We start from the raw sequence: 16,706 nt of genomic DNA on the forward strand, positions 1-16,706 counted from the left end.
TTTCATATACAACCTATGTAGTTAAAAATGAATTTGAAAAAATACACATTAAAAATTACGATTAGATAGGCCCTGGTGTAAGTTGCAAATGACTGAACATCATGGACTTCAGTTTCCTCATCTGTAAAATGGGTTAGCAGTGTCCACACCACCGAGCTGTCCTCAGGGCTCACTGAGAATGCACCTGTGGTGCTTGACCGAGCGCTGCCTGTTTCTCCTCAGTATAGGAGCTCATGGTACGTGCACCATCAAAGTCAGCATTGATGTGTTGAGCACAAGAGACTCCCCATCCCTTATCCACAAAGCCAAATTCCAGAAAGCCCTGCAAAACCAAAGCTTTTTCCTAACTCAGTGGTGAAACCTGACCTGAGTAAATATAATTCTACTTTGACTCTATTTTCCCCACTTTAGATGAATGTTCATAATACACTGCAGGAATATTATCTGCTTGATTATGGTGGTGTTACATATGTATATATATACATATATGTGTATATATTACATGATTATATATGTATGATGCACATGTGTGTGTATGTATAATAAATTCTAAAAATTATAAATTCCCAAATAAAACTATGCTCAAGGGATTTGGATAAGGGATCGGGACCTGTGTTTATTTTGTGTTTGGTGCAGTACATGTAATATCTCATTTAAGCCTCCAGCAACCCCTTTGAGGAAACTGAGGCTCAGAATTGAGACTGGAACCCTGACCTGACCCTAAATTTCATGTTGGTTTCACTGTATTCCATGCCTGCCACCCTCCTCACCTCCCCTTTCCCCCTAACACAAAAAATCTCCTTTGTGACCTTAGGCTTCTAGGGGTGACTTTATTGGAGAATATCAGGTGAGATTTTAAGGACTGAGGGTAGAGAGAAATGGAGCCAAATGTTCCCACTGCTGACACCAGGACTGTCCCTTCCTCTCCAGGCAGGGAACACTGCCACGTCTACGTAACAGAAGCCTTAACCATCAGAACCTGCAGACGAGGCCGAGCTGCTGCCATTTCTTCCTGCACAATGCTTACGTGCCTGGGCCCTTCCCATTGGATTGAGAATGCTATCCAGTGCCCCTGTCCTCGCCAGGCTCTCTCTGGATCCAGACGGGAAGACCCAACCTCCAGGAGCACTCGCTCATCTCCCCAGACAGCACTTCAGGCTGGGAAAGGAGCCAGGCTGCCCAGAAATGTCCATGTGGGTGGTTTTGCTTTTTATGTAAAAATTTGCATTTCTACCTATTTTAGACACCTTCATCAGCTCCAAGAACATCAGCGTGATGCTGGAATTGTCTCCCCAGGTTCTGAAAAACACCTGAATTTGTGAAAGCACCTCCTCACCCGACCCCAGGGCAGGTCTTTTTTTTGGAAGGACATTTCCAAGGAAGATCAAACTGTTCATTTCCTGCTGTAGTCTCAGTGCAGGGTATTACCGCTGGGTTGAGGTTTTTTATTCTTTTTTTTGGTGAGTTCCTCCTTCCCCTCGAGGAATCAGCAGTTCCAATTTTTAAACATACTCTCCCTGATTATGTGTATTTCTCTTTCTAGTGGGGCTGTGTGCATCGTTGGCCTATGTTATTGTATGTCATTTTTGTTTGCTTTAGAAGGTGATAAAGCAATAATTCAGCTAATTTTCTTTGAAACTTGATAGTTATGTATGTGTTTACGTTAAAGGACAGGAGGAAAGATGTGGGAATAATTTGTTCTGAAGTATCCAGTCACCTCAGGTTATCTTATCCCTATCCAAGCTGTTTAGAAGTTATAATTGTCACTCTTCTATTTATTTCCATGGCTTCTTTTCATTTGAGCTCTGGTTTCGGTAGGGTGACCTTTGCCCCTTGGCCTTAAGGGTTCATAAACTGCAGCCCAAGTGGGTGGTGCCTTTGCCACTGAATCATCAGACCTGCCCTAGGAATCTTTTTCTCCAGAGCCTTCTTTGAACATGACCTGGGCTGGGCTGCTGGCATGGAGGAGTTGGTCCAAACTGGCCTCAGAACAGATGCATGAATGAAGGGTACTTTTTGCTTTTGCTCACCTCATTTTCCCCCATCTTTCTCGATGAATCCATTATTTGCAAACGCTGTCAAAACATGCTTCCCTTCTCCCTGGCTACCTCTCAGGAGTTCATTTGTCTCTCTATCTCAGCTTCCTCCCTCATCTTCCTTTACCCCTCTTCACTGTCTTAGTGGGTGGATGGGCGTGGATAGAAGTCCTGTTTCTTTAGGTTAGGATAAACACCTGGGCCCTGGTGAGGCAGTTGCTGTTCAGCACCAGGGACAGCAACTGCAGGACTGTGAGGCAGGAGCCCACCTTGTGTCCTGTTCAATGAGCTTTGGTTACTGATGAGCAATTGCCAGACCATGTCACCCACCCAGCCTTTTACACCTGGGAGCCTCATGCATCTGGGTTTGGGAGTTTGGCCCTGCTGATGATAGTTTGTTTTCTCTTCATTCCCTGAATTAGTCATCAGTTCTCTGTGGCCATTTGGGGATTCATGCCTGCAACTGCTTCAGCTGAATTCTTTTTGAAAGATCTAGTTTATGTTTTATAATAATTTTGATCTTATGGCTTTCAAAGTCAATAGGATCCCCTTTAAAAATACCCTGCTAGTGTTTTGTTTTGTTTTGTGTTTCTGAGACAAGGTCTTACTCTGTTGCTCAAGCTGGAGTGGAGCGGCACGATCATAGCTCACTGCAGCCTCTAACACCTAGGCCCAAGTGATTCTCCCACCTCAGCCTCCCAAGTAGCTGGGACTACAGGTGTATGCTACCATGACCAGCTAATTTTTAAATATTTTTGTAGAGACAAGGGTCTTACCATGTTGCCCAGGCTGGTCTCGAACTTCTGGGCTCAAGCAATTCTCCCCGCTCAGCCTCCCAAAGTGCTTGGATTACAGATGTGAGCCACCGCACCTGGCCTAAAACACATTCCTAGTCTTTTGATCCTGACTTCTTATCTTGGCTGCTGTCTGTCTTTCCTTCAGGTGGGAAGGACCCCTTGGTACCATCTCAAGCAGTAGGAAAGGACCTGCCCTTGCATATATTGATGGTCCTCATGCAAAACTCTCAATTCTTAATTAGTCATGTCTCAGCTCAAGGATATCAGACAGGAATGAAACACACTTGAAAATGAGATTGACCTGGAGATTTTTTTTTCCGTAATCTCTCATACCTTAATTGGAAAAATAATGAATTTAATTCTATGTTAATTAGGATATACAAAGTTCACGCTCCTTGAAAGTGACTAGGGCAAGCCCTGAAGATCTTCCTCATCCCCTTTTATTTTTCTATAACCTTGTCTCCTCCAGCACCACAGGGCAGACAATCACAGTGGGTCAAGAGCAACCCTCTTTCATGCGGGCTCCGCCATGACCTCTGAGTCCTGCTTATGATCAGTGCGATGAAGTTCGAAGTAACTGATGATTGGGAGCCTTTGCAGATAGCTGGGCAAATGGGTGATTTACTTAGCCCCATTCTAAATGGAGTGAGCTCTCTTTGAGGCTAAGCAAGGGGGCGTTGTATGCTAGTTTCTAGACTTTGCCTGGAGACCCCTTTGGAAATCCGTCGTCTTCTTTTTAAACTCACTTAATACGCCTTAATCATCTGTGTGCAATGGAGTCATCCGCTCCTCATCTAACCCTCCTCCCCTGGGGCTTTGGCTGTCCTCAGTGAGAGTTTCATGCAGAATGGAAAATCCTCTATATGTACAATCTCTCTCTCCCTCATTTCTCTTCCTCCTCACCTCCACCACCCCTTTGCACATCAGCATTTTGACAGCTGGTCTTTTGAGAAGCCTGTATCTTTTTCCTCTTCAGTGGATACCCTTCTTCATGGTCCTTTGCCTAATGAAACAGAGGCCTTTGGCCTTTGAAAATCCATGACAAGGCCTCAGAAATCAGTATTGTGGAGGATTACTCCATGCCACCAGAGAAACTCTGGTGAAAGAGAAACCTCGTGGTCTTTAGGATGTTGGGATTTTGAGTGAACCTGACCTGATAGCCTCAGGATTCAGGGAAAGGACAATCAGATGGCAGTGTTTTCCAGGGAGATGAGCCAAATCACGTGGTTTCAGACAATTGTGTTTGCCTTTGTGCCTCCCTGGAAGGGAGGCCAACTTAAGGGTATCACCAAGAAGCCAGAAGAGAAATAGGCATGAGCCTGCGGTTTTAAACTTTACAGGCTGGGCGAGGGATTTAGAAAGACCCTTAGCATGATTTTCCTAAAAGAGACCTCAGCTGCTCTGACCTGGTGCTGACAGCTGCTTTGTCGATCTATGCTTTAAAATTTTTCTTTATAATATGCCCCCAGATGGCTCCTGGAACTAGTCATAATTGCAAACTATAAAAATCCCTCCTCCCCAGTGTAGATATTTAAACCAGAATAAGTGATGGGGAGACATTCTGTGGTCTCTGAATGTGCCTTCCCCCTCACCGTGTGTTAAAACACAAAAGCCGAAGTTCCATGGCGTCATGATTCCAAGGGGCTGGAGGGATAGGACCCACTCCACATCTGAAGAGGATCTGCTTTGGGCTCGGTCCCCTTAGCGAGTGGGGAACCCTTGCTGTGTGCTGAGAGGCTGCTAGGACTCACCCAGTTGGAATTCTGGGCAGGCTCGGGAAGTTTAGAGCCACGCAGAAAGCTGGTAGGCATGAATGTGCCAGGTCTTTGCCAGCCTGCGTCTCCTTTTGCACCCCCCAATCCAGAGTTTTCTTTCTTTTGACTAAATTGGCTCCTGCAGGGGGAAGGGCGGAAAGCTAGGCCCTCTGCTCTGGAAAGTCGGCCTGAGGTTTCTGGCAAGTTAACCCTTAAAATCGACACCCCTCAGCCCACCCTCCCCTTTGGCCTTCCCAGAGTCTCCTTCAGTGGTTGCTCTCACACCTGTGCCATAACATCATCTTCCATGACTTGGACGGGCACTTCCTTGACAATCCCTGTTGGCATCACACCGGCTACAAATTACGCTGTTTTCTAGAGAATTTGAACTTTTTTTTTTCTTTTCTTGAGACACGGTCTTGCTCTGTTGGCCAGGCTGGAATGCAGTGGCACAATCATAGCTCACTCCAGCCTCCAACCCCTGGGCTCAAGCAATCCTCCCATCTCCACCTCCAGAGTAGCCTAGATGACAGGCGCACACCACCATGCCCAGCTGATTTTTTAAATCTGTTTTGTAGAAACAGGATCTCGCTATATTGCCCAAGCTGGTCTTAAACTTGGTCTCAAGCGATCCTACTGCCTCAGCCTCCCAAAGTGCTGGGATTACAGGCCTGAGCCACCATGCCCAGCTGAATTTGAGCTTTTTAATAATCTCATTCCACATAGCCTTATAGATCCTGTAAATAGGGGGGGTCACAAAGGTAATATATTGTGTTATGGAAGATAATTTTGTACTGTGCTATTTCCTAAATCATACCAATATCCTAAAGTCATGCACTTCCCAGATGATTGTGATCCTCAGAATGCTTTGTAAGATGGGGTGGGGCGTGGAAATAGATAGGTATACACACACGCACAGAGACACACACACACAAGTATAGTATATATTTTCCTGACCTTTCTTCTGGGTCCTTCCTCAGATCTTTTGAGTCACGATAGAAAAGGAGCTTGAGTTCTTTGTGTAGGAAAGTTAAGCTTCCTGCCTGCGGTGTTCTTGCAATTGCCTTAGGAATTCACAAGCTCTAGGAGTTCTGAACGGAAGGCAGACGAGAGGCACTTTATCCAATCCCAGAAAGAATCTCTAACTGTGTGACTGAGAAGTCATCTAGAAAAACTTATATTTTTAATGTAAAAACAAATAGGGCTTACCAGACCTCACAGAGTATTGGACGTCTACAAGTGCTTTTATATTTTGTAACTGTAAAGAAGTTTCATATGCACAGAAGAGCAGTTGGAAATCTGGTCGACTGCAATAAAACAAGATGACCTTTGCATGTACAAAGATGTTGCATTCAGACTATGAAAATAGCAAATAAAGCTTTGGTGCAAGTTGCATTGGAGAAGTCGGTGCGTCCATGTGTGAATGAATAGAGTCTCCCACGCATGCAGGCCCTGACTGCTGGCTGAGTCAGTCTGTCCTGTGCTGAGCTGTGGGCCAGCCAGTGAGAGGGCAGAGCTGGGGTCCTGGGAGAGGGTGTCCATGCAGAATGGGAGGCCATGGAAACAAGGCAGGATTTCCATTCAGACTGACAAGGGGTTGAGTCCTCCTTCTGCCACCTCCTGGCTGGGGATTTCTTTTAAGCATTGGTTCTCCTTAGCTATACAGTGGGAGTGGTGATCGGGACATTTGCAGATAAGAATTTAAGGTGGTGGTTCTCAACTGGGTGGATTGTGCCCTCCAGAGCATGTCTGGTAATGAAAGGAGGCGTTACTGGTTATCACAAGGAGGAGAGAAGATGCTGCAGGAAGTGAGTAGAGGCCAGGGATGCTGCTCAGCATCCTACAATGCACAGGACAGCTCCCACCCTGACCGCACCACAAAGAATGACCCAACCCCAAATGGCAGTAGTGTCAAGGTTGAAAAGTCTAGATTGGGGAGATGTGGTACATCAAAGTGCTGAGCACACAGTAGGTCTGCAAGATCCTGAAAGATGTGATGGGAGGGGGGGCCACGCCATCCCCACCTCTGCCTTCCTCCTTCTATCCCAGCTGGCAGCAACTACATCCCAACTCAGGGGGTCCAAACTGACTGCTTTCTGTGACCTTCAGCAGGAAGTGGCCCTTTGGCTTGAACTGTCCAGAGTAGGCAGGATGCTGGGAATAAAAGTCAAAAATAACAGATACTGTGTGCAGTGCTTTGCTTGCATGACCTCCCAAAATGGCCCAAGTAGAGAGAAAGTTCCCCATTTATGGTGAGGAGACAGTAGCTCTGAGACCTTCAGGAACTTGTCCAAGGTCACACGGATCTGCCTGACTCAGGGTCCAGCTGTCATCCACAGCATCTCACCACCATCTCCCTCTAAGGGGTACAGGGTAACTGGGTTTTTGTTTGTTTGTTTTTTGAGACGGAGTCTTGCTCTGTTGCCCAGGCTGGAGTGCAGTGGCACGATCTTGGCTCACTGCAAGCTCCACCTCCTGGGTTCACACCATTCTCCTGCCTCAGCCTGCCATGTAGCTGGGACCAGAGGTGCCTGCCACCACGCCTGGCTAATTTTTTGTGTTTTTAGTAGAGACGGGGTTTCACTGTGTTAGCCAGGATGGTCTCAATCTCATGACTTTGTGATCCACCCACCTCGGCCTCCCAAAGTGTTGGGATTACAGGTATGAGCCACCACGCCCGGCCTGTAACTGGGTTTTATGCTGACTTGAGGATTTTAGCCAAAAACAAATACCAACAACAACAAAAGAAAACCTTGTCAACTCACTCCTTTGCTCCAGTATAATTTTATTCATAAAATAATCACTTATTAGATACTGATTACAGGCAAAATTATACTTTGTTAGACACTTAAAAAATTCCTGGAAGCTGGGTGCAGTGGCACATGGCTATAGTTCCAGTTACTCAGGACACTGAGGAGAAAGGATTGCTTGAGCCCAGGAGTTTGAGTCCAGCCTGGGCAATGTAGCAAGATCCTACCTCTAAAAAAAAAAAAATTAAAATACCTGGATCTACCTTTTCTTTGGTCATAAATAAGTTGACTGTGATGGTCACTTTATTTCTATTGAGGTTAAGAGCCCAGGCCCTGGAGTAGGCCAGCCCCTTCTCTCTGCTGTGTGATTCTGAGTAAATGAGTTCATCTCTCTGAACTCAGTTTCTCCATGTATAAAATGGAATCAGAATTCCTCCCCTAAGGATGGCTGGGTGAGAATTCCATACAATGCTTGTGAAGCTGGAACAATGCCTTGCATGTAGTAGGTGTTCAGTAAATGGTAGCTGTTATTTGTGCGTGTCTTCTACATGAAGAAAGTCAGTCTGTCAGTTCTGTGACAGCATCCTATGGAAACAATTGGGTGGATTTGCGCCCAAGTTGGAGAGTATGGTTCGGGTGATCTGACTTAAAATTTAGGCCACATGGCACATAGAAAGTGGAGAGTGTCTGGGGTCCCTCACTTTAAGAACTAGAATTTTTCCAAAGGTTGCATGTGACTCAATAGGAAATGGTGACCCCAAGAAACCAAAGAAAGGGAGTTGGTGGTTGTGGGGAGACACCGGAGAGCTGCACACCGTGCCCCTTGCCTGGCACTGCTGGGCTCCCCACAAAGCCAGTGAGGTCCATCTGCCCCCAGGAAGTCATCAGAGGCTGTGGCTGAGGAGACAGGCACTGGGGGCCTCCGTGGACTTGCTATTGGAGTGAAGTGGCCTGGATGGAATTGGGTGGACAGGGTGCCGCCTCAGCAGGCTGGGATGTGCTGGGCTGTCAGAAAGTTCTCATAAATAGCATGCCCCTTGCGAAGGCTGGCGAGTCTGCAAACGGCCGTGGCTCCTCTGTTCTTCCCGAGGCTACTGCAACAGGTTCATTCTGGGATGGGTTGGGGGTGGGGAGGCAAAAGCCACCCTGCCAGGCCCGGACCTTCGGTGGTCTCTCTGGGACGTGCATGGCTGACTGCCTGCAAAAAAAAAAACAGGGCCTCCCTTAAGGGTCGGATCCTAGTGAGAGGACCTTGACAGCCCAGCTGGGGGTGGAACGAGGGACCGTTGTCTGCAGTGGCCACGGTCCAAGTCCCTGGACATGTGCTTAGGGCAGGGGACCTTCCAAAACAGCCTCTCTGAGGGAGGGGAGTGGGCACACATGGTACCTGCCAAGTCCCCCGAGAGTCCCCTGTGAGCTGGACCAAGCCCTGTTTCCTGCTGAGGCTAGGACAGACAGGACTGACAGCCCGCAGGCTGTGCATGGTTAGGCCTGCATCCAGAGTATGTGGGCTGTGCAGCTGTGCATGCTGGGGTGGCCGTGCTGGGAGCTGTGGGTGGGTAACAGTTGGATGTGGGGTGTAGATGTAGGTGCCTTGTGTACCACTGTGGATGTCTGAAATGGGCAGGGTTGTGCGTGTGCGTGTGTGTGTGTGTGTGTGTGTGTGTGAGGAGAGAGAGAGAGAGAGAGAGAAAAGCTGTCCTGTGAGCCCATGGGTGAAATATGACTGATAGTGACCACAGAAACTTTTGCGAGTGTGTGCACCTATGTGTGTGTGCTGACACACAGAACAGTCCTGTGTGTGTCCATGGGTGCAACAATGATGAGAATCCTTCCATGTGACTGCGGCAGGGGCCTGTAATGCGTGTCACTGTCCCTGTAGCAATGAAGGAGTACTGTCGGTGTCTGGGTCTTGAAGTGGCTGGTACACAGTCGTGTTCAATAAATGCTTAAGGAATGAGTAACCGAACGCGAGGAAACTGACCTGGAGCAGGTGTCCAACGACCTGGTCTTACAAGCCCTTTCTCTAGAGGTCTGTCTGTCCACCTCCCAACATATGGGGTCTCCTGACCCTCCTGGTCACCCAGCCCAGAGCCTGGCACTGTGTAGGTGCTCATGGAATCTTTGCTGAATAAAGTAACCAGTGAACAAAAGAGTTCCTGGAGTACGGAGGTGGGAGAGACCCCTGTAGAGGAAACTCCCTGAAGCCCACCCTTTAGCCAGGGTCTGGGGGTGGGACATCTGCAGAGAGCTCTGAGAAACCTGGGTTTCGGGGAGCATCTGGATCAGGGGAAAAGGGCACGGGCTTTGGAGCCAGGCCCGACCCAGGCCACTTCCTCACTATGTGCTTGAGGAAGTGGCCTCGCTTTGCTGAGCCTCAGAGTTCCCCTCTGTACAATGGGGCTCCTGATCCCACTGTCTCAGCCCACGTGGCCCATGGCAGGTGCTCAATGGATGTTTGCTGAATGACTGAATGACCGAATGTCGATCATAAGTTATGGCCATGCCCCATGGGCAGCAAGGCTCTGTAGCTCATCCTGGACTCCAGTCACATCAACACCTGGCTTCTCCTGGGTGGATCCAGTAACCCATTTTCCTTTGGTTTGAAGCCAGAGGTGTTCCTGGGGAGATGGCGGAACAGCACGGAGCACCCGAACAGGCTGCAGCTGGCAAGAGCCATGGAGGCCTTGGGGACAGCTACAAGGTACTGGGCAGGGAGGGGGTCAGAGGGCTGCTCCTGGGCCTCAGGGTCATCTTCCCAGCCAAGCAGCACCTCTGCAGAAAGGAAGAGCCATCCTTCCAACCACCCGAGCCAAGACAAAACGCTCCGGGTGGGTCCTCTCACTGCCACCCTCCTGTTAGAAACTTGCTTCATGACTTTGCTGCATCTTCCCTCATCTGCAAAACAGAAATGGTCACCCACATCCTGCCTGCGCCAATGGATCAGAAAGGCCCAGGAGTTTCTGGAAACATGGCTCTGAGCTCTGACTCTCCTGTCTGACCTCAGCCTGGTGTCTTGCCTGTGCCGGAAAAGGGCACAGGTTTTGGAGGCTCTCTGGGCCTCAACAGCCCCATCTTTGAAATGGGGATGGTGCCCAGACATCGTGCCAGAGTTGGTGTAAAGGCTAAAAGACACGAGTGAAGCCAGCTAGCAGAGGGAGGCACGCTAGGAATCTGAGAGAAGGTTTGAATGTGTTGGCTCTGCCCTTTCCAAACCATCTCCGGCGTCTTTTTGGGAAACTATTCCAGACAGAGTCTAAGGATGGGTTGAATCCCAGTGCCTCCTCTTAACTTGCTGTGCAGCCCAAGGCAAGTATCTTACCCTTTCTGAGCTTCTTTGATCCCTTCTGTAAAAAAATGACTAGAACAGATGTTCTCTGGGGATCTTCTACAAAGTCAGTTTGTGTTTCCAGGTGGGCGAGAGAGGCAAAACCTTGGTCTGCCTTTGCAGCCCCTCTCTTCCTAGGCTTGGGGCAGGCAGAGGTCTTCCCAGAGACTGCAAACAGGTGTTTCATTTTTTAAAGGGGGAAATTTCATATTAAGGAAAATACAGATTTCTGACCTCTCTTGAAAAAATTGGAACTGGGACCTCATCCCCTCATTGCCAGAAGCAGCTTCATTTCCCCACCGACCTCTCCTGGGTTATTTCAGTCCGCTGGACTCCCCACCTGGCTCCTGCCGGACATCAGAGTTGCAATCCCTAGTTTAATTGGTCTCATTGAAGTTCCTGCAGGCTTTTCCCTCCATGACCATTAGAGGGCAGTGCAGGCCCGCCTCGGTGCCGGCTCCAGGCGGGAGAGATGCAGAAAGCAGACGGTACCTCCCTCTAATGCCCCAAGGAGGGGCAGAGGCTGGAAGCCCGGAGCCCAGCAGAGGTGGGATATTGAGGACGCTGCTCTTCTAGGTGATCGTGTACGAACTAGAGAACTTCCAAGGCAAACGCTGCGAGCTCTCGGCCGAGTGCCCCAGCCTGACCGACAGCCTGCTGGAGAAGGTGGGCTCCATCCAAGTGGAGTCCGGGCCGTGAGTACCTAGATCCCCAGTCCCTCGCCACAGCCCTGAGCCTTCTGGGAGCGTGGAGGCCCGAGCTCTAGATCTGTTGTGGGGCTTTTGACAGCTCCCCTGCCTGCTCTGGCCTCATTTTCCGCATCTGTAAAATGAGAGTTGAAGAATTCTCTAGAATCCTAGATGTCTGCAGAAAATCCCAGGATACCTGAGGTTGGAAGAAGAACAGCAAGGTCAACCTAGCACCTAACTCAGTGACTGGAACATGGGATTTAATATTTATAATTTTAATGATAATTGTAACACCTAAAATGTAACATGCATTATGTCGTTGAATCCTCATGACCCTGCAAGAGAGGTGTCATTCTTATCCCCACTTTATAGATGGAGAAACTGAGGCCAAAGTGCGTAAGTGTCCCGTCCATGTCCACAAGGCAGGCAGGTATCCCAGCTGGGCCCTGAATTCCCGCCTTTGGATTGCAAGTCCAGGCTCTGGCACTAACCATCTGGGTGATCTTCGGCAAGTTGCTTCACACACCAGGCCTCTGTTTTCTCATCTGTTGAATGGGGATAACAATGGTACGTACTTCAGAGAGGGTTTTTATGAAAATGAATGGAATGATGCAAATAAATACATATTAATAACAATACAATACAAAGAAGAAGAAAAGGAAGAGGAAGAAGTCGCTGTCACCTATGGAATACTTATTGTGTGCCGGACATTGTGCTAAAGACTTTTCTGAGTACCTTGCACAGAGGCTAGATTCTCAATAACATTCCCTAGGATGGTTTTCTGGCCCAGAGTCTCAGTTCTCAGTGTGTCCTAGCAGCTCCTTTAATTACAGGTCCAGGAATTAGCAGTAGGGTTGGAGGGAGGGTACAAGGTTCAAGGTCAGCAGCTCTTGGACCCTTCTCTCACTAAACTTGAATCCTTCCTCAGCTGCAGCAAAGGTGACCCAGCCAAGCCTCTTCCTCCCTCAGGTGGCTGGCATTTGAGTCCAGGGCCTTCCGCGGGGAGCAGTTTGTTCTGGAGAAGGGTGATTATCCTCGCTGGGATGCCTGGTCCAACAGCCGTAATAGTGACAGCCTTCTGTCCCTCCGGCCTCTGAATATTGTGAGTGTGGTTCCTGCCCACTGCTGGGCGTTCCTGGAAGCAGGGTGCACTGAGAGCTGGTCAGGCAGCTCATTGCACAAGCTGGGCTGAGGGCTTGGCCCATATGGACCTGGCCTGGGAAGGGCCCTCATATTTCTGATCTGAACAATGGTGTGGGACAAGAAGTGGGATATTGAAGGGATATTGGGTTGGGGGTTGAGACACTAGGACTCACATCTTGAATTAAACCAGCATAGCACTGGGACTTTTCTTTGTAACCCTACTAAAACGATGAGCCACATGGCCCAGTCTCAAATCAGTATTGTTATCAAAGAAATGCAGTCCAGGAAATAACTTCAAAATACTTTAAGTTCTCCACTTGTGTTTTTCTAGCACCTGAAAGGGACACAGTCCACAGTGACACTTTTTATTTATTTGTTTATTTATTTATTTATTTTTCGAGACAGACTCCTGCTCTGTCACCCACGCTGGAGTGCAGTCTTTCTCTCTCTCTCTCTCTCTTTTTAAACATTTTTATTTATGTATTTTTATTTCATTTTGAGTTGCAGTCTCGCTCTGTCACCCAGGCTGGAGTGCAGTGGCATGATCTCTGCTCATGTGATTCATGTGATTCAAGTGATTCTCCTGCCTCAGCCTCCTGAGTAGCTGGGACTGAAGGCACATGCCACCATGCCTGGCTAATTTTTGTATTTTTAGTAGAGGTGGCGTTTCGCCATGTTGGCCAACCTGCTCTTGAACTCCTGGCCTCAAGTGATCTGCCTGCCTCGGCCTCCCAAAGTACTGGGATTACAGGCCTGAGCCACCGCGCCCGGCCCACAGTGACACTTTAAACATCACCCTTCTCCCTCCCCTGCTTCGCTTACACCCAGCAGCTGCTCCAGCCCTTTCTCTTTGTCACATAACTGAGTCCTCCTTAGAGGGTAGTGGAAGAGGGGAAACTGGGAAGATGAAACTGGCATCTGGTTAGGAAAGAGGGAAAGCTCATATGTTGATACTTTTGATCTCTGTCCACCCTCTCCAGGCCTCAGTTTCTCTATCATTTAAATGATGGGATTGAACAAGATCTGGAAATTCCTTTTCAGTTTTATAATCTACGGCTCTAAGTTCCTAAATCAACCAGCTTTGGAGGAATCTCCCCGTCCCTCCTACAGTGAATTTGGGGGTGGAGGCATCTCCTGAGGCCCTTCCCTCCTGCAGCGGGTTTGGGGGTGGGTGTTATTTTGTGGTGACTTGTTGATTCCTTCTGGCATCTGAAGCCTCCTTGACCTCTGTTCTGGATATGGGAGCAGCCGCTCACCCCATGATATTGCCCTCAGGATAGTCCAGATCACAAACTGCATCTGTTTGAGAACCCAGCTTTCAGTGGCCGCAAGATGGAGATAGTGGATGATGACGTGCCCAGCCTGTGGGCTCACGGCTTCCGGGACCGTGTGGCGAGTGTCCGTGCCATCAATGGGACGTAAGGGACCCAACCCTCACCCTTGCCCCATCTTCTGGTCAGCCATGCCTCTGGCTCCAAACAGAATCAGTGCCGATAGTTTATTACTTTATTTATTTATTTATTTATTTATTTATTTTTGAGACAGAGTCTTGCTCTGTCGCCCAGGCTAGAATGCAGTGGCGTGATCTCAGCTCACTGCGAGCTCCGTCTCCCAGGTTCACGCCATTCTCCTGCCTTAGCCTCCCATGTAGCTGGGACTACAGGTGCTCACCACCACGCCCGGCTAATTTTTTGTATTTTTAGTAGAGACGGCGTTTCACCGTGTTAGCCAGGATGGTCTCAATCTCCTGACCTCATGATCTGCCCGCCTCGGCCTCCCAAAGTGCTGGGATTACAGGTGTGAGCCATGGCACCCAGCCATCAGTGCCCATAATTTCTTGCATGATTCATGTTCCCTGCACTCCTGTACTGTTGAGATTTCTAGGCAGCCTTGACTTAAAACTAGTGAAATCTGTTCTCTCCACCTGTTCCCATCTGAGTCCTTCCTCCTTTTTTAAAACATCCCCACACCCTTGAACTGATTTTTGAAATGTTCTTCCCCCTCACAATTCTTATTCTTCTTAACAAGGGGCCCAGGATGTATGTAGTTATTGAGATATGACACAAGTTGTACAGAGGAGAGCAGGCTTATCACCTCCCTCTTTCTAGGCTTAATATCACCATTGATGCAGTCTTAGGATCACCTGCTTTTTGTAGGTGGTTACATCTCACTTGTGGGCTTGTAATCTGGGGTTGGGCCTTGAGAGGTGCCACCTATCCCTGATAATAATTTACTCAACAATTTTTTTACTGAACATCTGCTATATGCTGGTGTGCAGATACAGAGAACAAGAAGAATGGCACATCCTCTGCCCTCAAAGAAATTGCGTAGTCTGGGGCCGGGCACAGTGGCTCATGCCTGTAATCCCAGCACTTTGGGAGGCTGAAGCTGGCGGATCACCTGAAGTCAGGAGTTCATGACCAGCCTGACCACCATGGAGAAACCCTGTCTCTACTAAAAATACAAAATTAGCCGGGCATGGTGGCGCATGCCTGTAATCTCAGCTACTCAAGAGGCTGAGACAGGAGAATCGCTTGAACCTGGGAGGTGGAGGTTGTGGTCAGCCGAGATCACGCCACTGCACTCCAGCCTGGGCAACAAGAGCGAAACTCCATCTAAAAAAAAAAAAAAAAATACATAGTCTGATGGAGAGACAGACAAAGTAACAGGTATTCACAACGTATTATGATCAGGATTGGGACTGGGATGCACAAGGGGCTCTGGGAGTCCCAGTAAGGTACTCGATTCAGCCTGCAGGAGTCTGGAGACATCTAAATTGAGCTGTAAAGGATGCAAGTGGAAAAAAGAGGGAAGGAGAAGCATGAGGTGTGCAAGAGTGTTCCAGGCAGAAGGAATCATGCATACAAAGGCCCCCCAACACAGCAGGTTCTGGGAAAGTAGAATAAGAGAGGCCATGGTGTCGAGTGTGAATGGGATGTTGAGGGATAAGGCTAGAGATGCTTTGTGAAGGGTCCTGTGAGCAGGGTAAGGAGTTTGGATTCATCCCGAGGGCTCTGGGGAGCTAAAGAGGAATGTAGGCAGGCAGAGTGCATGGTCAGATGCTGGCTGGAGGCAGGGTGAATGGAAGCAGACCGTCCACATCTCGACCTTGGTCTCCCGGCAGGTGGGTTGGCTATGAGTTCCCCGGCTACCGTGGGCGCCAGTACGTGTTTGAGCGGGGCGAGTACCGCCACTGGAATGAGTGGGACGCCAGCCAGCCACAGCTGCAGTCTGTGCGCCGCATCCGCGACCAGAAGTGGCACAAGCGGGGCTGCTTCCCCAGCAGCTGAAAGGCACCCAGACTTCAAGGACCCAGACCCACCCTGGGGGGCTGCAAGGGCAAGAAGAGGAGGCTCCAGGGTTGGGGCGAGGGCCGACCTGTCCACCCTTCCCTGGAATCTGCTCAATAAAGCCTGGGGTTGGTCCCCCACCCGCCATGTTCCTCAGCATCACTTCCTGAGGGAGCCAGGCCTGGGGCAGGACCTGTGGGAGAGGCTCACTGAAGGAGGCTGGGGCTTGAGCGTTCTGAGACTCCCAGGAAGGGGCTGGGAACTTTGCCCATATCCTAGGCTCTAATCGTTTCAGGCAGAACCATGTGCCCCTACTGCCCTGATCTTGTGTTTGTCTGCTGCTGCATGTTTCCATCTGAACGTCTGTCAGTCTAGCTATCCACTCACCCATCCATCCATCCACCCACCCACCCACCCACCCATTCATCCACCCATTCACCCACCCATGTGCCCATCCATTCATCTACTCACCCATTCATCCATCCATCCACCCACCCACCCATCTACCCATTCATTCATCCAACCATCTACCTACCACCCATTCAACCATCCATGCATCCATCCATCCATCCATCCATTCATCCACCCACTTACCCATCCATCCATTCATTCTTCCTTCCATCTTCCTATATTTCTTCTTTCCATTAATTCATCCATTTTTCCTTCCACTCACCCATCTTTCTATCCTTTTATCCACTTATCCACCAAATTTTCTGTCAATCTACTTGTCCATCAATGTGTCTATCTGATCTTCCTTCCTTCCTTCCTTCCTTCCTTCCTTCCTTCCTTCCCTCCTTCCTTCCATTCATCTATCCATTATTTTCCCTTCCACCTCTCTGTGGGTCAGTCTCTGTTGTCATTAATGTATTCAGCAAATGCCATGCCCTGTTCAGTGTATTCAGCAAATGCCATGCCCTGT

At 49.0% G+C, this 16,706-nt stretch overlaps 3 protein-coding genes across 5 annotated transcripts in view; all 3 read left to right on the forward strand.

The window, feature by feature from the left end:
• KIAA1671 (KIAA1671 ortholog) overlaps positions 1 to 5,990 on the forward strand; it is a 248,064-nt gene extending 242,074 nt beyond the window's left edge. For all 3 annotated transcript variants that reach the window (XM_055254245.2, XM_055254250.2, XM_055254249.2), the window contains one exon: positions 931 to 5,990. The gene's annotated coding sequence lies outside the window, so the exon portion shown is untranslated. The remainder of the gene's footprint in view (positions 1 to 930) is intronic.
• Positions 5,991 to 9,774: 3,784 nt separating this feature from the next.
• On the forward strand, positions 9,775 to 16,254 carry CRYBB3 (crystallin beta B3). Its single transcript, XM_055254269.2, has 5 exons — positions 9,775 to 10,041; positions 11,242 to 11,360; positions 12,324 to 12,456; positions 13,773 to 13,915; positions 15,622 to 16,254. Exons 1-5 carry the CDS (start codon positions 9,967 to 9,969, stop codon positions 15,785 to 15,787), a joined length of 636 nt encoding a protein of 211 aa, XP_055110244.2. The 5' UTR covers positions 9,775 to 9,966; the 3' UTR covers positions 15,788 to 16,254.
• LOC129468556 (beta-crystallin B2) overlaps positions 11,303 to 16,706 on the forward strand; it is a 29,556-nt gene continuing 24,152 nt past the window's right edge. Inside the window, exon 1 of the mRNA XM_063623426.1 lies at positions 11,303 to 11,360. The gene's annotated coding sequence lies outside the window, so the exon portion shown is untranslated. The remainder of the gene's footprint in view (positions 11,361 to 16,706) is intronic.

This window comes from Symphalangus syndactylus, chromosome 18 (genome assembly GCF_028878055.3).
Source record: "Symphalangus syndactylus isolate Jambi chromosome 18, NHGRI_mSymSyn1-v2.1_pri, whole genome shotgun sequence".
Classification (NCBI taxonomy): domain Eukaryota; kingdom Metazoa; phylum Chordata; class Mammalia; order Primates; family Hylobatidae; genus Symphalangus; species Symphalangus syndactylus.

Coding starts and splice junctions, on each gene's coding strand:
- CRYBB3 (XM_055254269.2), top strand. CDS start 9,967: ATGGCGGAACAGCACGGAGCACCCGAACAGGCTGCAGCTGGCAAGAGC. Junction 12,457..13,772: donor CCCTCCGGCCTCTGAATATT/GTGAGTGTGGTT, acceptor TATTGCCCTCAG/GATAGTCCAGATCACAAACT. Junction 13,916..15,621: donor GTCCGTGCCATCAATGGGAC/GTAAGGGACCCA, acceptor GTCTCCCGGCAG/GTGGGTTGGCTATGAGTTCC.